The sequence below is a fragment of the Thalassophryne amazonica genome, chromosome 2 (genome assembly GCF_902500255.1).
Source record: "Thalassophryne amazonica chromosome 2, fThaAma1.1, whole genome shotgun sequence".
Taxonomy (NCBI): Eukaryota; Metazoa; Chordata; class Actinopteri; order Batrachoidiformes; family Batrachoididae; genus Thalassophryne; species Thalassophryne amazonica.
The window spans coordinates 76,881,407-76,904,146 of NC_047104.1; the positions used below are offsets into that span (position 1 = coordinate 76,881,407).

A 22,740-nucleotide genomic window follows, 5' to 3' on the forward strand; every position below is an offset into this window, starting at 1 on the left:
ATGTGTAAATGCAGGACAAATAGAAAAATTCATGAAAGGAAACTTTTTCTGATTAAAATTAGAAAAATGGCACACAAAAATATATGGCCGGGGTCATAAATGACCTCACTCGGTCACTTGAGGGTTAAGTAAATCGTCCAGTGCATTCAGCATACAAAAAGATACTCTATGTAGTAGTATGTCTTAAATTACAGTTTAACTAACATATGCCAGTTTTAGATTCAGACAAGATTTACCTTACCTTAAATTAAGTTCTTTCTTATTCTTAACAATCTGAGATTAGGTAAGGCACCCCCTTCTGTAGGCTGTGACACACTCTCTCCATTTCTTTTGTTGCCATGTTTTTCAGATTCCCTCAACTGCACAGTTCAGTAATCCGGACTGTAGTTTTAATCCAACACTACTGCCTCGCTCTGATGGCTGCCTCTGGCAGAATATGCGGCTCCAACAATCTTCTTAAGCACACATCTGTGGAGACCTTGGAGATTGTCCAATCCCTGCTCACTGCTACCCAGCAGTGCTCCGCCCAACATGGTCACATGGTCTTGCTGCGGATCCCCTCGCTGGCTCTTGCATCATGGGCCCACCAACGGCTATCCAGTGTGAGAAGGCAGTTGGGTCTGGATGAGAGATTTGAAATCATACTGGGGAATCCCAGCCAAGCACTGAACATTGGACAGAACTTTAGTGATCAGATAAAGGTATCAACAAATATCAAATAAGTTGAGTCTTGAATTGATGAGCATTAAAACAAATTTTGAGCATTTGAGCATTATTAAAATATACATCATTAAAATAATGCATGTTTTCTGTGTATGTGTGATCCAGACATGGCTCAAGATCCAGGATGGTGGCTGGGTGCCTCGGACATACCTGGAGCTGGAGGCTCTTCCCTGCATATTAATCCTGTCAGGGGCAGAACCCTTGGGAGAATCGCTGCCCCGGTAAACATATGAATCTGACCATTATGTGACTTTTACCTTCGATGCTTTTTCAAACCTCCCTTAGCTGAATTTCACAACTTGGTGCTTGAAGTAGTATGAGAACAAAAGCTCAAGGATTACATTAAAGCATTAAGAGCCAGTTCTTTCACACATCAATTTTCCACCACTGTGAATCAGTTTCCATCTGTAGTTCAAATGCTGCTTTTAATTGTACCCACAGGTCACTGAAGTACTGTGATCTTCGAGTGATAAGCTGCTCATACTTTCAGCGTACCACAGTTGAAAAAGAGCTTGGGCTGGCTGCGTATCTCGTGAGGGCAGAGTCACGACCTATGAACAATCCAGAACCAGGACGTAACCTGCTGGAGAGTGATGGAGAAAAACTCAGTAGTACTGACAATGAGGAGGACGAAGGTCAGGAGAATGGTGAGATGAACTGACCTATTTTTTTCCCTGATTTTCAGATGTCTCAGAATTTGGATGCAGGACAAGTGAATATATTAATGTCTATGGCACACCATCTTTTTCTTACTTGTTTTTATTGTAGGGGATTCTCCTTTGTCAACCACCCAACCACTCCAGTCATGCCCAAGCAGTGGAGCCTCAGATCCCTTCCCTCCCCAAAGCATCACTGCACCGGATGCTCAGAAGGCAGCAATAGAACCAATTCAGTTATCTTCACAATCCCAGCCTCATCTTCAGCCACAGCTCTTGTCTCAGTCTTTTACATGTCCTCAAGTGCCTCAAGTGCAAATTTATTCTCTGGCCCAACCCATCTCCCAGCTGCAGCCAAAACCCCAAGTTCCACCATTACCTCAAACAAGCTCCCAGCCTTACACTCCAACGCTCCCCCAACATCACTCCCTCTCCCAGAGGCAAGTACTTCACCCTCATCCTCAGCTGCTGCCAACTATCCAGTCTTCTCAACAGCACTCCAAAGCCACCTCTTCTGGCTCCACATCGCCTCGCACCTCCTCTCCTCATCCAAACTGCTCCTGGGCACGGGGGGTGTGTCGACCACCTTCTGTGCTCCTCCCCCGTGCTCTTTACGATGTTATTACCACAAGTGACAGCAGTGGGCTTCCACGATGTACCTCATTTCTTCCACACATGTCTGTCGCATGGACTAGTAGTTTCAGGTACAGCAAATACACATTTTATACAATAGCACATGAATGACATCACTGGTGGATGTTGATCTATTAGTCAGAATGGAATTTTTGCTTAAGAAAATCAAAGATAGTTGTTCAGGTAAACAAAATTACTCACATTCAGTAAATTCCACATCAGTGAGATGAACATTTTAATGTTTAGCTCAACGCTTTGGTAGACCATGTTGACATCTACTACATTCTATTGAAAATGTAAGACCATAAAAGGATTAATGATTAATATACACGGGACCCCTGGACAACTTGATTTCCCTTTTGTGATGGCATGATGCTTTTGATACATCCTGAAGATTCTAAAAATATAATTGCAGACATTGTATGTGTGCAGGCCTTTGCTAAGTAAGATGATGACGTGCACTGAACAGTCGCTCTATTATCGTCAGTGGACTGTCCCCCGCTCCTACCACATGGACAGCAGCAATCGCACTGAAGGACGCACTGACACCTTTCACCCTCGGAGGCTGCTTCTCAGCGGACCCCCACAGGTTCTTTTTTGACTTGTTTTGTTCTTGTTTACATAACTTTATTCTCTCTCTCTCTCTCTCTCTCTCTCTCTCTCTCTCTCTTGCTATTTCTGTCTCTCTTTATATATATATATATATATATATATATATATATATATATATATATATATATATATATATATATATATATATATATATATATACATAAACCCTGTTTTTCTGATTCCCATGGTCAGGTGGGTAAGACAGGAGCATACATCCACTTCCTTGGCATTCTTTCACGGATGCTAATCCGGCTGATGGAGGTGGATATCTACGATGAAGAAGAAATCAACTACAGTCAGTATAATACCAGCTGCCCCTATTTCTCAGGAGGGTTGACCAAAATTAGTCATTTTTCTGTCTTTTTAAAATATTTTTTATTGTTTTATAATTGTTGTTGTGGTGATGGTGGTAGGTTCAGCTTATTAATGATTTTGCCAGGATATGTCTCAGGTAGATTTGAACTGCAGGTGTGCATCTCTCCCTTATGAAACAGTATACAAATAATGAATGTTTATGAGTTCATTGGTACAAATATTTCATGAGGTGAAAGCTGGAAAGCGTCTGTGTGTGTGTGAGAGAGAGAATTAGCAGTGTCAGTTATGTCTTTAAATGTCTTTAAATTATGTCTCGGGAGAGTCGTTGTCCCCTGCACGCGCGCACACACATGCAACCTGGTCGGCACTTGTGCGTGTGTGTACTACCAAAAAAAGACTGTGTAGGTCCTCAGTGCAGCAAAAAAAAATCACGCCAGAAATGACTGCAGCTTTTCTTTCTAACTTCCTGCCAACAGCCTCCAGAAAGCACAGTGGATTTGTTTTGTGTGTGCGTGCATGTGCCTGTTGTGTGTGCATGCGCATGTGTGGGCATGCACGAGTGCGATCATGTATGCACGTGCGCACATGTGTATGCGCGATCACGTGTGCGTGCGTACATGAGGACGTGCTTGCGTGTGTGTGCAGAGTGCATTGGTACCAAACGTATGGAACCAAATTTGCACTCTAAATGGAATGGGATGAATTAATCCATGTCATGTGACATACAAAGCACCAATCAAATGACAAGGATCCACTCAGCCGTTATATAATACGTTCCATCTTTCACCAAATTAAATATTCGTTACATTGAAAGAATGAAAAAACATTAATTATTTGTTTTATATAACGGTTAAAATAGATTCTTGTCATTTGTTATTTTATTAATTCATAAACAACAGAAAAGGGACTTACATTTTGGTGCATCACTGGTGCTTTGACGTCAACAGTCCAACACAAACTTTAAATAGGAGTCCAAAATTGTTCTCAGTCAACTTGCAAAAAACATTTCTGATGATGTAGTCCATGATGTTGTGCACTGACCAGACATGGGGTCAAATACTTTGCATTGTATTTAAATACAAATACTTTCGATTTTCGACTTCCAAATACAAATACTTTGTACTTTTTCAAATACAAATACTTTATATTTTGAGTATTTCAATACAAATACTTTCTATGAACTATAAACAACAAATCAACACAAAAACTGATAAACCAGTGACAATTTATTGTGAAAATAGCATGACCAAATACTATTGATAAGTAAAGGATTAAATGTTTTATCACAGATTCACTATTATATTATCACAGGCCATAATCAAACTATCACAGTCTATATTCAACACGGTGTCACAGAGATTCCCAAGTTTGAAAAGTATTTGTAAAAGTATCTGGAAATACTTGGGATTTGATGCAGTCTGATACAAACGTATGATAAAATAGAATAAGCCAAAAGTGGCATTGCTTACTTTCAAAAAGCATATTTCATGAAATACCAGGGACCTTTAGGTTTTTGCCACTGTGCACACTGGTGCTCCTTCTGCTCATGTTTTGTTCTCCACTGGGGGCAGCACCACACACAGTAGCAGAAGGTTCAGCATAGAAGAAGCACAGAAGGTGAAACTAGCTGTTGTTAACATAGCATAAATAGCATAGTATAATGGTTAAATTTATAAGAGGTTGAAGACACAGAAGTAGCAGCGAAACAAGATAAATTCAAATGATTCATAGCATTAAAACTGAGTCATTGATGGGTTCACAGTACATTTAAATTGATTCAAGGGTCTCTGTATTGATGTAGCAATATCTGTTGTTGTCCATTCGGCTGCTCCCGCATTGGTAATTGGCACAAGTTTTACGCCGGATGCCCTTCCTGACGCAACTCCAGTTTTTCCCGGAGAAACACACAGCTGTTGGTGTTCCAAAGAGGTCTCCCATCCAAGTACTAACCAGGTCCTGCTCTGCTTAGCTTCTGAGATCTGACGGGATCAGGCTCACACAGAGCTGACCGGCTGCTGATGTAGCAATATCTATTACTTTAAAATCAGATTTTTCATTTCTGTCAGTTAATTCTTAAACCCCTCATTAAAAACCAACCCTCGTGTTGCTCTCCGCTCAGCTGTAATGTATCTGCTTGTGTATGTGTTGTGTATCTAGCTGTCCCAGTGGAAGGGGTACAGTACCACCCATCCAATGCTGCCTGGCCCAACTCAGACATTATGAGGATGATGCCCTTTGACTACACCATCCATGATCCAAAATATGATATCAGTGCTGTTTACTGCCCTGGATATAAACCCAGTGCTGATGGTAGGCACAGACAGAATATGAGACATGACGCAATCAAAGACATTCACACAGTATCCAAGTCATAAACACTTTGTGCAATCGAGGGCCACAACGTCACTTTGTTATTGGCCAAGCTGTGAGACTTCAACAGAACATTCATCATATCCCATTCTTGATGCTCCTAAAATGATCTCAGACACATTTACTAGACCTGACCAAACTATTCACCTAAAGTGTATATCTAAATAAATGATAGCTAGTCCAGAGTACTAACCTGTCTTTGGCTCTATTTTTGTCAGGAAACCCAGTACGTCAGGAGGATGTGTATCTACGCAGGCGGACATGTAGGATCAAGCTATCTAAATATGCAGCCTACAATACCTATCACCACTGTGAGCAGTGCCACCAATACCTGGGCTTCAACCCCAGATACCAGGTAACCTGACCACAGAGCAGAACATTGTGTCATATTGAGAGATGCTGAAAAAGCGCAGGGTAGGACATCAGTGAATGTAAATGAACTCTGTAGATTAAACAAAAGCAGAGAATACGTAAAATCACATGTAAACTTTTGAATAGATCAATGCTACAGACAATACTGAATGTCTTCTCTCATCAGATGTATGAATCAACACTGCACGCCTTCACATTCACCCATCTTCTGCTCGGGGATGAGATCCAGCTTTACTTCATCATTCCAAAGTCTAAAGAGCACTACTTCAGCTTTAGCCAATCGGGAGGTCAGCTGGAGAGCATGAGGCTGCCTCTCACTTCTGACTGGGTAAATAATTACTACTTTTTCAACAAAATAAGATGACATCCAGACTAGAGTTTCCCCTGTGCTTTCTCGCAAACTGCAGCTGCAGTTTGTCCAATCACACCCACAGAAGCTTATAACTCCTTCAGAGTTGGCGTCTGTGTTTTGGAAGCTTCTCTCATCACTCTGAACTGAGGCTGCTCTAAACAAAAGGAACTCCAAGAGATATTCCACACCTTGGAAGTGTTCTGGTGTCCATCATCTGACTTTAACAAACTAGCTGTACAGGTGATGATTTAGATGTGTTATATTGAAGGGTATGTACAGTAGTAGTGCTGCCTTTTGCTGCTTTGCGTTTCTACTTTGAAACCTGTTGTTTGCAACACAGTCTTTCTCAAGTACCAGTATTTGTGTTTTATTGTTTGTAAGAAACTGACATTTTGCTTACATCTGGACATTTGTCTTTACATATATACGTATAGGAAAGTACAAACAACCACATTTGTATGGGCACACTTTTGCATAGTACTGTATCTTGGTGACTTACACTTTAAGTAAAAAAAACAATTCCCTGCCTTCCCAGAATCCAGACTGCATCAAGAGTCCAATCTTCACACCAACCACTGGTCGTCATGAGCATGGTCTGTTCAACCTGTATCATGCTATGGATGGAGCATCACATTTGCATATCTTGGTGATCAAGGAGTATGAGATGGCCGTCTATAAGAAGTATTGGCCCAACCACATCATGTTGGTGCTACCCACAGTCTTTAATGAAGCTGGAATAGGTATAATATTTTACAACTTTTTTTAGTTGCACTGCACAGTGATTTTAGTTATGTGTGACAGTATTTCATGATAAAAAATCTTCACATTTTAACAATTTAATCATACTGCATTCACATGTTGACAGGAAGAAAAAACAGCTCTAATAGTCAATAAAGCAGACAATAACAGGAGTAATTTGGCTGTGACAAGTTGTTAATTCCAGGGATACTTTACCATGATAGCTTTTTGGACAAAATGCGAAAGCTCTGATCCTAATTATTTTATATGTTTGTTTCACGCTACAGTGTGTAGGAGATAGTGTCATTTAGTGCTGAGGTAGCTAATAACATTACGCCATTGCTGGTCACGATTTTGTTTCCCTTCACATTTGGTGAATGGTGACAGGGATTCAGGCTCCCTTGCCTTCTCTTGTGATAAGCAAAATGCTTTATCCTCCATTTCACAAAAATTAGGGTACTCAAACTTGTTAGCCTGCACCAGCAAATAGTAGACAGTGTACAGAGGAACAACCACTGTTTCCTCTTCTTTTGTCTTCAGTAGTCCGACTCCGCTGCAAAAGACAGAGGAAGTATGTCCATTATGAGCAACATGGGAGCCTCCATGCCTGGGTCCCATCCCAGGAAGAAATGAAGGGCTCATTGTCAGTTTATGAAAACACATTGATTCGTTATTACAGTTAATTGTACACTAATGAACAGATGGTTAGGAATGCTATGTTCCATTTCTGCTAGTAGCCCCCAATCCCACACACTATAGCTTTAAAGATTACATTTACATCAACTTCAGCACATATCTAAACAGCATATAGTTGAAAAAATTATCTAGGACCATTAAACTCAGCACTACCATGTGACAGTTCTGTTCTTGCTCATCATAATGCTGCATTTGCACTATAGAAAAATGTTACTGTCTCTCATCCATATGACAGTAAATTAACATCCAATTTGAGACTGCAGTTGAAACCATTGGAGAACATTTAGAAAATTTTGTTTTCAAGAGAATATTCCATCTGAGTGTGTATTTAGGAACCAGTTCTGCTGTAGTTTTTTTCTTTGTCCTCTCATTGAAAAAAAATAGAAAATCCACTTTTTCCTCAACTGAGTCCACCTTTTGTGCAGGTGCTGCTCACTTCCTGATTAAAGAGCTCTCCTATCATAACCTGGAGCTGGAGCGCAGTCGTCGGTCAGAGGGTGGCAGTCCGGCAGGTGACGTCTGGCCTTTCATTATCCTGGCTGATGACTCATGTGTCATGTGGAACGCAGTGGACCTTGACGCACACAAGTACATACAGACACATTATGTGTGTGAATCAATGTGAAGACTTGTTTGTGTTGGCACGAATATGTTGAGTGTGGATTTGTTTTAATGTACCTTCTCATCTGTCTTTGTGTTAGTGCTTCAGTAGATCATGCTGTGTCACTGAAGCATGTCTTGCAGCACATGGAAGCCTGTCCTGACCTGGTCCATTACGGGCTGTGTGGGATCAGGAAATGGAGCAGCCGAGGACTCACAGGTCAGAGTTGATGACATCAGAACAACTTAGAAAGCCAGTGGCCAAATACACATTAGCTCAGTATTAGTAAATACTATATGCAGTGTTATGAAAATATGTATATCCTATTACCAAGGATGAAATTATAATTTGTTTTACAATATTTTGTGCAAAGCAGTGATATGTTACATCTTAATTACAGAATAATAAGCTTTTGTGACATTAAAGTTGCCTTTCAGTGAATGCACACTTATTCTTATTGCCTAAGCACTCTGTGATTGTCTCATTGATTGTCTGTGTAGATGTGACTTTTTTGTGTCTGTGAATATTTGTCTTATAGGGTGTTTCTACCAAAACAAAAAACAAACATTTAAAAAAAAAATAAAAATAAAATAAATTTTAAAAAATAAAAAAATCTGTCCTTTTTGAGTGATTTAATGTAAAAAATTGTGCTCTTTTATTACAAAGGGAATGCAGATCTATTCAACATTATTTAAATTAAAAACAGTAAATAATGAATTCTAAAAGTATCCTTTCATGTCACAACTAAATCATGACTTTTAGAGAAGGACCTTCCACTCAATGTTTTTCAATCAAGTAAAGATTTGAAAATTAAATTTCATTTACTGTTTTACCAACCTGCTCCTTTGTATGTCATCAATTAGAATATTTTAACATCTTTTGAAATTAACAGAAAATTTGTGGTTTAATCCTTTAAATGTGTCAGTGATTTTTTTTTTTTTAATCCAGGTGACAGACAGAGGGAGCCCTTCTCCAGAGGTTACCTTCATGATTTCATACTCCTTAATGTCGATCAGAGTCAGAACATCCAGTATGACCAGAACCGCTTCACCTGTCATGATGTGGATTTCACACTGAGGCTGCACAGTGCCGGGTTGCTTGTCTGCCGGTTTAACTGCTTTAGTGTCATGAAGAAGCAGATTGCAATTGGAGGCTACAGGACATTCATTATCAAAACCAAGGTAGAGAGCAAATAAATGATTTCATGTTAAAATGGCATGTAAGGTTGGTAAAAACAAGTAACGAAAGAAAAGAGTTATGACTTATGCCATGTTATGAGCTTTACGACATCGCTTCATAGTAACTGCAGTAAAGAGACAGCAGCAATGTGGTGTCCATATCGAATTAATGACATGTTTTAATTTTCCATCAACCTACTGCTGATTTGACATGGTTAAACATCTTTGTCTATATTAGAATCATCCACTCTCTTTGTATGAGTGATATGACATTGAATTTCATTAAAATTAAATTTACTGTTATGAAGGTGGATGGAATTATCTGTTCTGAATTTCAGATGACAGATGTCCCCACCTCAGTGGGGCCTTTGCAATATGTGTGCGCTCCAGACAGCAAGCATGTTTTCTTGGCTGCACCAGCCCAGCTTCTCCTGGAAAAATACCTCCAGCACAACAGCCAGAAACTATTCCCGCTCAGCACCAAGAACAACACCCACCCTGTCCTGTCTGTGGACTGCTACCTCAACCTGGGACCTGAGGTACAGCAAACACACAGGTGCACATTAACTCATATGTGAAGTCCAACAAATTGATTCATTGTAAGATAAGATTAACAGGGAAGTTTAATGTTCATGTTCTGTCGCAGCGGACACAGAATGCGGGACATTAATTTGTTGAATTTGCATCTGTCGGCTGTATAGCTGAGTCAAGTGGCAACATCCAGTGCTGAAAAGTGAAGCCAGTGTGAAAGGGAACAACATTTTGCAGCTCCAGGAATATCTGTTTGAGGCTCGGTCCAAAAGAGTCACTCCCCTTAAACTCTTTTGTTGAAATCTTCAATGTTACAGCAGAAATAAACATGATTACAGTCTGGTACAAAAATGTTTTGACCTCTAACAAAGGCTGTTAGCTGCTGTGACCATGTTTGTCTTTTCTGAGCATTTTCTTCCAAATGTGTTGTGAAAGTGTAGTGACACAGACCCACAACAGGGGGCGTAAATGAACAGACAATGAAAATGCCAAAAGATAACAATTTAATGTTGTGAAAATGTGCACAACGGAATACAGATACTACTTTTAGGTAACAGTGAATTGGACAACAGGTGACGTGTGGGCAGGCTCGAGGATAGGAGACGCCTGTCCAGAGAAGAGTCGGGCCCCACACGATTTCCACTGCCAACGGAGACCTGCAACACACTGGAGCCGCCAAGTCCTGAGTCCCCAGGTGGCCACTGCCTCCAGCTGTCGGATCGGGTACTGCTGGCAGGAAGCACAAACAGGTTATGTGGGTGTATGAACACCCAGCAACAGTCAGTAAACTCACAGTTCCTTCCTGAGGGAAAAGTCCTCCACTCCCAGGTAACAGGAAAACACAGTACGTGCAGTGCCTACTGTAAATCAAATCAAATCAATTTTATTTATATAGCGCCAAATCACAACAAACAGTTGCCCCAAGGCGCTTTATATTGTAAGGCAAAGCCATACAATAATTACGGAAAAACCCCAAGGGTCAAAACGACCCCCTGTGAGCAAGCACTTGGCGACAGTGGGAAGGAAAAAACTCCCTTTTAACAGGAAGAAACCTCCAGCAGAACCAGGCTCAGGGAGGGGCAGTCTTCTGCTGGGACTGGTTGGGGCTGAGGGAGAGAACCAGGAAAAAGACATGCTGTGGAGGGGAGCAGAGATCGATCACTAATGATTAAATGCAGAGTGGTGCATACAGAGCAAAAAGAGAAAGAAACACTCAGTGCATCATGGGAACCCCCCAGCAGTCTAAGTCTATAGCAGCATAACTAAGGGATGGTTCAGGGTCACCTGATCCAGCCCTAACTATAAGCTTTAGCAAAAAGGAAAGTTTTAAGCCTAATCTTAAAAGTAGAGAGGGTGTCTGTCTCCCTGATCCGAATTGGGAGCTGGTTCCACAGGAGAGGAGCCTGAAAGCTGAAGGCTCTGCCTCCCATTCTACTCTTAAAAACCCTAGGAACTACAAGTAAGCCTGCAGTCTGAGAGCGAAGCGCTCTATTGGGGTGATATGGTACTATGAGGTCCCTAAGATAAGATGGGACCTGATTATTCAAAACCTTATAAGTAAGAAGAAGAATTTTAAATTCTATTCTAGAATTAACAGGAAGCCAATGAAGAGAGGCCAATATGGGTGAAATATGTTCTCTCCTTCTAGTCCCCGTCAGTACGCTAGCTGCAGCATTTTGAATTAACTGAAGGCTTTTCAGGGAACTTTTAGTACAACCTGATAATAATGAATTACAATAGTCCAGCCTAGAGGAAATAAATGCATGAATTAGTTTTTCAGCATCACTCTGAGACAAGACCTTTCTAATTTTAGAGATATTGCGCAAATGCAAAAAAGCAGTCCTACATATTTGCTTAATATGCGCATTGAAGGACATATCCTGATCAAAAATGACTCCAAGATTTCTCACAGTATTACTAGAGGTCAGGGTAATGCCATCCAGAGTAAGGATTTGGTTAGACACCATGTTTCTAAGATTTGTGGGGCCAAGTACAATAACTTCAGTTTTATCTGAGCAGGAAATTAGAGGTCATCCATGTCTTTATGTCTGTAAGACAATCCTGCAGTTTAGCTAATTGGTGTGTGTCCTCTGGCTTCATGGATAGATAAAGCTCGGTATCATCTGCGTAACAATGAAAATTTAAGCAATGCTGTCTAATAATACTGCCTAAGGGAAGCATGTATAAAGTGAATAAAATTGGTCCTAGCACAGAACCTTGTGGAACTCCATAATTAACCTTAGTCTGTGAAGAAGATTCCCCATTTACATGAACAAATTGTAATCTATTAGATAAATATTATTCAAACCACCGCAGCGCAGTGCCTTTAATACCTATGGCATGCTCTAATCTCTGTAATAAAATTTTATGGTCAACAGTATCAAAAGCAGCACTGAGGTCTAACAGAACAAGCACAGAGATGAGTCCACTGTCTGAGGCCAAAAGAAGATCATTTGTAACCTTCACTAATGCTGTTTCTGTACTATGATGAATTCTAAAACCTGACTGAAACTCTTCAAATAGACCATTCCTCTGCAGATGATCAGTTAGCTGTTTTACAACTACCCTTTCAAGAATTTTTGAGAGAAAAGGAAGGTTGGAGATTGGCCTATAATTAGCTAAGATAGCTGGGTCAAGTGATGGCTTTTTAAGTAATGGTTTAATTACTGCCACCTTAAAAGCCTGTGGTAAATAGCCAACTAATAAAGATAGATTGATCATATTTAAGATCGAAGCATTAATTAATGGTAGGGCTTCCTTGAGCAGCCTGGTAGGAATGGGGTCTAATAGACATGTTGATGGTTTGGAGGAAATAACTAATGAAAATAACTCAGACAGAACAATCGAAGAGAAAGAGTCTAACCAAATACCGGCATCACTGAAAGCAGCCAAAGATAACGATATGTCTTTTGGATGGTTATGAGTAATTTTTTCTCTAGTAGTTAAAATTTTATTAGCAAAGAAAGTCATGAAGTCATTACTAGTTAAAGTTAAAGGAATACTCGGCTCAATAGAGCTCTGACTCTTTGTCAGCCTGGCTACAGTGCTGAAAAGAAACCTGGGGTTGTTCTTATTTTCTTCAATAAGTGATGAGTAGTAAGATGTCCTAGCTTTACGGAGAGCTTTTTTTTATAGAGCAACAGACTCTTTTTCCAGGCTAAGTGAAGATCTTCTAAATTAGTGAGACGCCATTCCTCTCCAACTTACGGGTTATTTGCTTTAAGCTGTGAGTTTGTGAGTTATACCACGGAGTCAGGCACTTCTGATTTAACGCTCTCTTTTTCAGAGGAGCTACAGCATCCAAAGTTGTCCTCAATGAGGATGTAAAACTATTGACGAGATAATCTGTCTCACTCACAGAGTTTAAGTAGCTACTCTGCCCTGTGTTGGTATATGGCATTGGAGAACATAAAGAAAGAATCATATCCTTAAACCTAGTTACAGCACTTTCTGAAAGATTTCTACTGTAATGAAACTTTTTCCCCACTGCTGGGTAGTCCATCAGAGTAAATGTAAATGTTATTAAGAAATGATCAGACAGAAGGGGGTTTTCAGGGAATACTGTTAAGTCTTCAATTTCTATACCATAAGTCAGAACAAGATCTAAGGTATGATTAAAGTGGTGGGCGGACTCATTTACATTTTGCGCAAAGCCAGTCGATTCTAACAATAGATTAAATGCAATGTAACACTTAAGAATTTAGGAGTGGAATCGCCAACTCCTCCAAATTCCCACAAACCAGCTCCAAGCTGTAAGTTACAGAAAGTTATGACTGCAAAACATTCAGAAAACAATTATGTGCGTACGGCACGGATACGGCTGAGATGTTACCTGTCGGGTAAGCTGATTTCTCGGCAGGGAAGTGATGTCTCTGCCAGGCTTTTATGGTGGAGGGTGATGATGGGTTGAGTGGTGACAGCTGTCAACTCCGGGCTCCTGGTAGGCGAATGCGCCCTCTGGTGCCTGAAGCCCGCCTTCAGGCAGGGCGCCCTCTGGTGTTGGGCCAGCAGTACCTCCTCTTCGGGCGGCCCACACAACAATATGAGGTAATATGGTTCATTATTAGGTTAATTGTATTAAAGTAGGAATGGGTATTGATAAGATTTTATTGATATCAATGCCATTATCGATTGTTTATCGATCCGTTTCCTTATCGATTACCTTATCGATACCTCTTGTGAATTTTCTGTGTACTAAAAGTAGGCTTTACAGGTTTTATATGTCAACAACATTTTATTGAGTCTTAAAGTAAATAAATATGAAATTGGTCACTGGATCCTTGATCTCTGGACATAAATAAAAACAAACAAAATCTGTAGTTTTTGTCAAAAGCATTTCCTTTCACACATTTTGGCGTGAATGTTACTCCATACCTCTGAGCTGAGCTCAGCCGGCTGCTGCACGTTGGTGCAGGACATCTCATTTTGGGAGGAAAATAACATTTTGATCGGTTGCAGTTTGTTTGCATTACAACATTTGGAAAGAGGTGTCAATTGATTTAAACAGCGTTTCACTTTGAAGTTATTAATTCCAACTGGACTCTATGGTTCTAACTTAACTCGGCAGAGAGCTGCACAGCGTTTGGAGCTGTGTGAACAGAATGGAAGATGATTCTTGTTTCTTTCTCACTACAAGACAGGAGTCCCAGTTAGTGACTTTAATCCACACAAAAGTGACTCATGATTGACATATTCAGGGATGAAAGTGGTGAAAAACAAAAAAAGCCGTAACCCAAAATTACCCCCCAACACCACCCGCATGAAAATGTTTGAATTCTAGAAGCTCTGAAATGCAATCTGGGACTATTCCAGACAATAAACTGCAGTGAGTGCAGCATCCATTTTGGTGAGAAAAAAAAACAACTTTCCTTATTCCTCATTCATTCCAGTCATATTCTGCTCTTTACTAGGATGCAGCAGTTTTCTAGCTTGGCAGATAGTTCTGGAGGAAATCACTGAAGAAATTAACAAATTGAAAATATGGTTTGAACAAAACAAATTGTCATTTAACTTAAATAAGACAGGGATGAAGTGGAGGTGTAAGAGTCACTAGGTGTTCACAGGAAACAGTTATTTATTTCTATATTTATTTATTTATGTTCATTGTTAGTTGGTTTTGTATTTTCTGTTGTGTTTTTAATCAGGTTCTTTTTGTCTCTTTCTATAAAATGATTTTGTAGCATTATTAGTTATTATTACTATTATTGGTGTTGCTATTATTATTATTGATATATAAACAAAAATAAATTAAAAATATTACAATTTGTAATACATTTGACTCTTTTACGACAACAAATGCTGAGCCATTAACTATTATACAGAAAACAAGTGCACACAAATGTGCTGAAATACGAACAGCTTAATGCTAACTTTAACATTGAAAATGCCACAGACATGCTAACGCATTAGCATTGGTCCCATTTTTAAGTTATAAAATACATCTATCAACTGTTTCAGAAGACCATAACAGGTGGGTTTATCATAAAAAAGGTAAATATTACTCACAGACATATGCTCTTTGGGGTTTTAGCGGGGAAAAATTAAGATAAAGCGAAATAAAACAAAGAACATATGTAACAGTGGGTCAGATCAATGCTTCATTGCTTCAGCTTCCCGACAAACACCCCCCAAAACAATGGGCGCTCTGAAGGACCGATAAGGGAATTGTTAAGCAAAAAGCTATTGATGTCGGTGGATCGAATCATTTCTTAACAATACCCAAAAAGAATCGGTTCTCAATACCCAACCCTAAGTAAAGGGGAACTTTACTTACCTTACCTTTTTTACCTTAATTTTACAGTTTGGGAGTAATTGTGATGGGTAAATTATGTCTTTTGGGGAGAATGGGGACTCTCTCTCCCCCACCAAGGGTCTCATAGCAGAAAACTAACCTTGCAACTAGTCGCCGACCAGATACAGACTAATCCGGACTCTATTTAATGTCCTCGGCGACTTTAACAAAGGTAATCTCCCCTGCAAACTTCCCAAATACAGGCAGCTTATTAAATGTCTGACCAGAGAGGACAAAATGCTGGATTACTGTTACACAACTATGAACAATACTTATCATGCATCCCCCGTGCTGCTCTGGGCCACTCTGACCATACCATGCAGACCTGCATTCCTCCTGCTGGGGGAAGCTTTTGAGTGGGGTTTCCCGTGGTCTGAAAGCATGATGTCACATTTCCTTGCTGTTCGTGAGCGTCCTTACAGAGAGAGAGAGAAAGAGAGGTGGGGAGAAAGAGGGGGGAAGCGAGAGAGCGACGAAAGAGGAAAAAACTGACTAATGTTAATTAGTTATGCTTTAACAGACCATCAAAGAAGTTGGTGCTCCAGTATTTCTCCTGACTGACATTTTAGTCTTATTTAATTTGTATGTTAGTACTGTTAGCACTAATTAGCAGGTGCTGAGAGCTTGGTGATGTTATGTGTGATGTTACTCCACATTTACCTAAGACACTTAAGAAAGCCACCACCCAGTCAAAAACAAATATGTGTCAATAATTTACCCTAATCAAAATTAGCCTGTTAGCTTTAGCGTGTTTGGTAGCTATGAGATGGGTCGTGTGTTCACGCTCTATGCATCCCACCCATGTCATGCCAGTTTTGTCCATGATCAACCTCTTTACCCATTTATGGGTTTGGTGAGACTTTGGCGGAGTCGGACACTACAAAGATGCATACGTTTGAAAATGGCCCATTTCATCTTCAAACCAGCTTTTCAGAAAACCTGTGAGTGATGCCTCCTGTGGAGTAGATGAATCAATTCAAATTTAGCATTTATTTATATGATGCTTATATTTACATATTGATCATGAAGGGATTTCCATCAGTTACTCTGTAAACTCTTGTGCATATTCAGGTTTGATGTTTTGGATTCTGACAGGTTCAGGTGGTGACCAATGAACCATATTAGTATATTTTAACATGATATTTTGCTGGTATTATTGTATATTTTATGAAAATATAAATAGGATGTGTGGGTCATGTCTGGGCTTGTTCAGGCAGGCATACATAAAACAGACTTTTGTTGGCATGCAATTTATGAACCCTTGTTATTAATCACGCAGTGGCTACAAAGGACACACTGTTGCCTTTACTAATTATGGTAATGAATTGCAAATATTACTTTACACCAAAATTCCAGGATGCTGTAATCTTGGCAGCACATTAACTGTTTCAAGTGCCTGTTGTTTTAATTGGTTTTATTGTTTCAAGTAAATCATTTTAATTGCTTTCGGTTTCTTTCTAGCTTCTATTGCAGATAGAATTCTGTATATTATTGGGCATAGATTCTTTCATACTTTAATGCCTGTATATTGTCTGTAACAATCACATTCCTCTTGTGGTCACTCTGTAGGTGACTGTGTGTTTTGTGAGTTCCAGACCTCATTCGGTCAACATCGACACCACTGGGCTCCTGTTCAGTGGCCTCTTCCTCTGTTTTGTCGACTCCTTTGTCACTGCTGGGTTTCTCAAGGAGTTTACCTTTCTCAAAGGTACACAGTACCAGACAGTGAACTTTATATCAAAATATTTATTCATCCTGCTACTCTAATGTTCAGTCTTTATGGTAAAACATGTTGTATGTGTTGTTTTAGCAATAGACCTAATTGCTAAGAAGGTCAAGTACCTCTGATAGAAATTCTACTGTCTTCTGCACATCAACTATGCAATTGAAGATTTCGTTCTTTTTTTTTTCCTTTCTAAATTATTTAAAATTCAATATGAGTATTGATCAGAGCAGATAAACAATTTCAAAACATCACAGTGGATACTTACAGACTCTGGGGGGGGGGTTATTATCACAATTTTGCAATAGTGTAACAGGCTAATTATTTCCGTGCACACTGTTAGTACATGCAGGTGTAATGTTTTTAATCCCTTGAGTGAACAAAATAAATTGAAACGTTTTGAGCCAGTGGTGGAATGATGGAGCGGAAAATTTGGGGGCAAATTTTGGGTCTAATGCTTTTTTTTATGAAATGTATGGAACTAGCATTCAAAGGAACTGGCCAAAGATACACCAGTGGTTAGTATTAAACACTAATATGAAATCATTTATCACCAGTCTAGGATCTTTGAGCTTGAGTAACCTTAAAGGCTCAAACTCAAGGTCATAACTGTTTAACTCAATATGGAGCCAATATAGCTTAAATTCAGCTAAAGGACATTAGGTACAGAAAATACTGCCTTGCATCTTAAAGGAGAACTCCTGTATTTTTCAAACTGGCCCCTGTTTTTAGATGTTTTTGAATTCATCTGGTCACTTGGTTTTAATCAGTGTGGTATTGATTTAGAACACTGTCACAGAGTAACTGGCTGCATAATTTAATTGTATGTGGCAAGCTAAACACACACACAGTAAGACACTTCTTTTCATCATTGATCAGGCAAAAATGTCATTAGAAGTGTCTGGTAGCATGAAAAGGATTTCTGTAGAGGTAAACGTGTGCATTGTTACCTCACAAAATATAAGGAAACGTTTTTAAGTGACAGATTATACAGTTAGCTGCATAGCTTAGCCTGCTGGTCATCCAGTGAAGCTGATTTCCGCTGAGTCATTACAAGTCAATTGTAGATGATTGGCTTGTTCTTATATTAACAACAGGAATGAGCTCCTCATCACCAGGTGACTTATTATGACTCAGTAGAAACCAGCACTGCCTGGGCCGGATTAAAACCTGGGCAACACCATTGAAAGGCACCCTCCCTACCCCCACCCCGACGATCAGAGTTGTTGTCATCATTATGTATGTTTCTTTATTAATGTATTGAAATAATGGAGCAAATGTTTAACATATCAGGCCTTGAGAAATTAACAGATGCACAGACAGCTTTGTTCAATTAGCAGAACTGATACAAACTCAGGCTACACAGGAGGATATTGAAAGATTCAATACAGGCTTGTGTATGCCGACTGCAACCTGGAAATAAAGCAAGCAGGTAACCTATATGAGCATATAAACAGCATCAAGGTTTTAACTTCAAACCAAGCAAGCAATAATTTGCTATTTACGGAGTAAAAAATATCCATAGGCTGTAATGCAAACTTATTTCAAGGAAAATGTTTTATTATAAATATATAACTGTAAAACATTTTGCAATGCACAGCTCTCTGTTCTTATTTTCTTTCATTTAACATATGGGCTTTTCAACTGTTGATTTTAAATATATCAGCTGATGTACAGCACATTTCACAGTAACACACAACTCTTAGACCTACATACTCTTATTCAGCTGTGTTTTTATATATTTAAAACTGAGCTTTCGCTTTATACACTGGTCTTCTTGAAACAAGTAACTATTCATTCAAATCCTTTTAATTCTTTTAACAGATTAGTTTTACAATTTGTTCTTGACTTTATGTCGGCCTAAACTGATGCATATCATTTCATCTAAGTTAAAACAAATGCACAATCACTCATATTCTTTTAAACACTAGCTTTCTTGACCTTACATATGTAAACTGATACACAACATTTCGACATTGTCTGTCTTCTAGTTATCAGTTGGAAACCAGGTGCCAAATTGTGCATAGCAGAGATAAACAATGTTCTGTGAAAATGATCTGAAAAGAATCCAATTTGAACTTTTTTTTTTTTTTTACAAATTATTTTATATTCTGGCCTTCTGATATAATGTATGTAAACTGATGCATACATTTCATTGTCTATATGTTAGTAGCTGACTAACACACAACTGAACTCTTGAAGGAAGTGAAGAGGTGAAGTGTAGTTTTAATCTCCCCTTGGTGCACTTTTGTTTTCCTTCTGTCTGCTGTCTGCAGCCTGCAATAGTACCCTTCTTGTGTCACAGTAATTCAAACAGGAACTAGAGCAGCGCGTTCATAGAGCACAAACCTCTACCAACACTAGCTTCCAGTTCCATAAAATTTTACTTTAGAAAACGTTTTCAAGGTCAAAGTCCTGTTAGAAGTGGCTTTTCATGAGCTAAATTACATGTGATCAAATCAATCAATCAATCAACTTTTTTTTTACATAGCGCCAAATCACAACAAACAGTTGCCCCAAGGCGCTCTATATTGTAAGGCAAGGCCATACAATAATTATGAAAAACCCCAACGGTCAAAACGACCCCCTATGAGCAAGCACTTGGCTACAGTGGGAAGGAAAAACTCCCTTTTAACAGGAAGAAACCTCCAGCAGAACCAGGCTCAGGGAGGGGCAGTCTTCTGCTGAGACTGGTTGGGGCTGAGGGAAAGAACCAGGAAAAAGACATGCTGTGGAGGGGGGCAGAGATCGATCACTAATGATTAAATGCAGAGTGATGCATACGGAGCAAAAAGAGAAAGAAACAGTGCATCATGGGAACCCCCCCACAGTCTACGTCTAAAGCAGCATAACCAAGGGATGGTCCAGGGTCACCTGATCCAGCCCTAACTATAAGCCTTAGCGAAAAGGAAAGTTTTAAGCCTAATCTTAAAAGTAGAGAGGGTATCTGTCTCCCTGATCTGAATTGGGAGCTGGTTCCACAGGAGAGGAGCCTGAAAGCTGAAGGCTCTGCCTCCCATTCTACTCTTACAAACCCTAGGAACTACAAGTAAGCCTGCAGTCTGAGAGCGAAGCGCTCTAATGGGGTAATATGGTACTACGAGGTCCCTAAGATAAGATGGGACCTGATTATTCAAAACCTTATAAGTAAGAAGAAGAATTTTTAATTCTATTCTAGAATTAACAGGAAGCCAATGAAGAGAGGCCAACACGGGTGAGATATGCTCTCTCCTGCTAGTCCCCGTCAGTACTCTAGCTGCAGCATTCTGAACCAACTGAAGGCTTTTTAGGGAACTTTTAGGACAACCTGATAATAATGAATTACAATAGTCCAGCCTAGAGGAAATAAATGCATGAATTAGTTTTTCAGCATCACTCTGAGACAAGACCTTTCTGATTTTAGAGATATTGCGTAAATGCAAAAAGGCAGTCCTACATATTTGTTTAATATGCGCTTTGAATGACATATCCTGATCAAAAATGACTCCAAGATTTCTCACAGTATTACTAGAGGTCAGGGAAATGCCATCCAGAGTAAAGATCTGGTTAGACACCATGCTTCTAAGATTTGTGGGGCCAAGTACAATAACTTCAGTTTTATCTGAGTTTAAAAGCAGGAAATTAGAGGTCATCCATGTCTTTATGTCTGTAAGACAATCCTGCAGTTTAGCTAATTGGTGTGTATCCTCTGGCTTCATGGATAGATAAAGCTGGGTATCATCTGCGTAACAATGAAAATTTAAGCAATACCGTCTAATAATACTGCCTAAGGGAAGCATGTATAAAGTGAATAAAATTGGTCCTAGCACAGAACCTTGTGGAACTCCATAATTAACTTTAGTCTGTGAAGAAGATTCCCCATTTACATGAACAAACTGTAATCTATTAGACAAATATGATTCAAACCACCGCAGCGCAGTGCCTTTAATACCTATGACATGTCAAATGTCAGGAGTATGTATTTAGTTCATGCACTTGAATCTAAGTTTTTTGTGGTGTTGTCAGGATTTTTTTTTACACCTTTTCGGTTTCACAGAACATTGTTTATCTCTGCTATGCACAATTTGTCATTGCTTTTTTGCACTTGGTTTCCAACTGATAACTGGAAGATAGACAAACAGGCATAAAATTGGAACCTCCATCCAATTTTGGTTGTGTAGGTAAATCCATAACAGTAAAATGAGAGTGATTGAGGCACATTTGATTTGAGATATAATGAGCTTTTCAATATTAAATTCAAATGTCCACAAAATGCACAATCCAGATCAGATCCAGATCAAATTTTGTCAGGCGATAGTGAGTGCCAGTCTGCACCTCACTTTTAAATATAAGAGTGATTGGGGCATGTTTGAATAAGACATAATGTAAAATACCCATTAAGTGGGGTTTTCAATGTTAAATTTAAATGGCCACAAAATGTGTAATCTGAATCAGATTCGGATCAAATTTTGTCAGTCCATAAAGAATACATCCTACATAAAGCTTTCAAATATGAAAGAAATTTGATCTTTTTTGACAGTTATGAATTTTTGAAAATATGTTCAATGTTAAAGATAGGGATTTTTCCAATTTCCAAGGTTTTCTGACCTTTGACCTATGGGCTTGAAAATTGAATCCGTTTTTTTACCTATCAGGATGTGAATCTTCAGTAAAAAAAATTTGATAATGATATATGAAAAATTGTGAGCTTCAGGCTGTTCACAACCGTACAAACTGGACCACAGCACTCGTAAAGCACAAACGTCTGCTAACACAAGTTTCCAACTCCACAAAATTTTACCTTTTTCAAAGTCAAAGTCCTGTTAGAAGTGAGTTTTCATAAGCTAAATTAGATGTGATCAAATGTCAGGAGTATGCATTTAGTTCATGCACTTGATTCTAAGTTTTGTTTGTTTTTTTGTGGCGTTGTCAGGTTTTTTCACCTTTTTCAGTTTCTGAATTCTTAATAATTTTCACAGAACATTGTTTCTCTTTGCTATGCACAATTTGTCATTGCTTTTTGGCAACTTGAAGATAGACAAGCAGGCATAAAATTGCAAGTTCCATGTTTCCTTGGAGAACATACCATCAATTAAAACTATATTTGGTATCAGGGATTGACTATTGACACGGAGCTTTCTTTTAAAGTTCATCTTAAACACTTGCTTTCCAAATTAAGGGTGAAGCTAGGCTTCCTTTATAGAAATAAGTCATGTTTTTCCTTAAGTGCCCGGAAGCTCCTGATAACTGCTACACTCTTGCCCTTACTGGACTATGGTGACGTTGTGTATATGTGTGCTTCAACCAGTTGTTGACAGTCCCTGACTGTACCATTGTGCCTTGAGATTCGTCACTGGTTGTAGCCGCCTCACACACCACATTTTTGAAAATTTGTTCAATGTTAAAGAAAGTGATTATTCAAAAATTTTTCCTTGCTTTGCCCTTTGACCTATGGCCTTGAAAATTTAAT

The 22,740-nt window shown here is 39.2% G+C and overlaps 1 protein-coding gene across 2 annotated transcripts in view; it reads left to right on the forward strand.

The window, feature by feature from the left end:
• Positions 1-22,740, forward strand: part of greb1 (growth regulating estrogen receptor binding 1) — a 118,425-nt gene that overhangs the window by 94,153 nt on the left and 1,532 nt on the right. For both annotated transcript variants that reach the window (XM_034188115.1, XM_034188125.1), the window contains 15 exons: positions 350-701; positions 829-944; positions 1,165-1,370; positions 1,492-2,083; positions 2,445-2,601; positions 2,817-2,919; positions 5,097-5,249; positions 5,528-5,664; positions 5,848-6,009; positions 6,569-6,773; positions 7,893-8,055; positions 8,169-8,287; positions 9,017-9,249; positions 9,585-9,785; positions 17,138-17,276. In XM_034188115.1, coding sequence (XP_034044006.1) covers positions 350-701; positions 829-944; positions 1,165-1,370; positions 1,492-2,083; positions 2,445-2,601; positions 2,817-2,919; positions 5,097-5,249; positions 5,528-5,664; positions 5,848-6,009; positions 6,569-6,773; positions 7,893-8,055; positions 8,169-8,287; positions 9,017-9,249; positions 9,585-9,785; positions 17,138-17,276 — 3,038 coding nt within the window. The remainder of the gene's footprint in view (positions 1-349; positions 702-828; positions 945-1,164; positions 1,371-1,491; positions 2,084-2,444; positions 2,602-2,816; positions 2,920-5,096; positions 5,250-5,527; positions 5,665-5,847; positions 6,010-6,568; positions 6,774-7,892; positions 8,056-8,168; positions 8,288-9,016; positions 9,250-9,584; positions 9,786-17,137; positions 17,277-22,740) is intronic.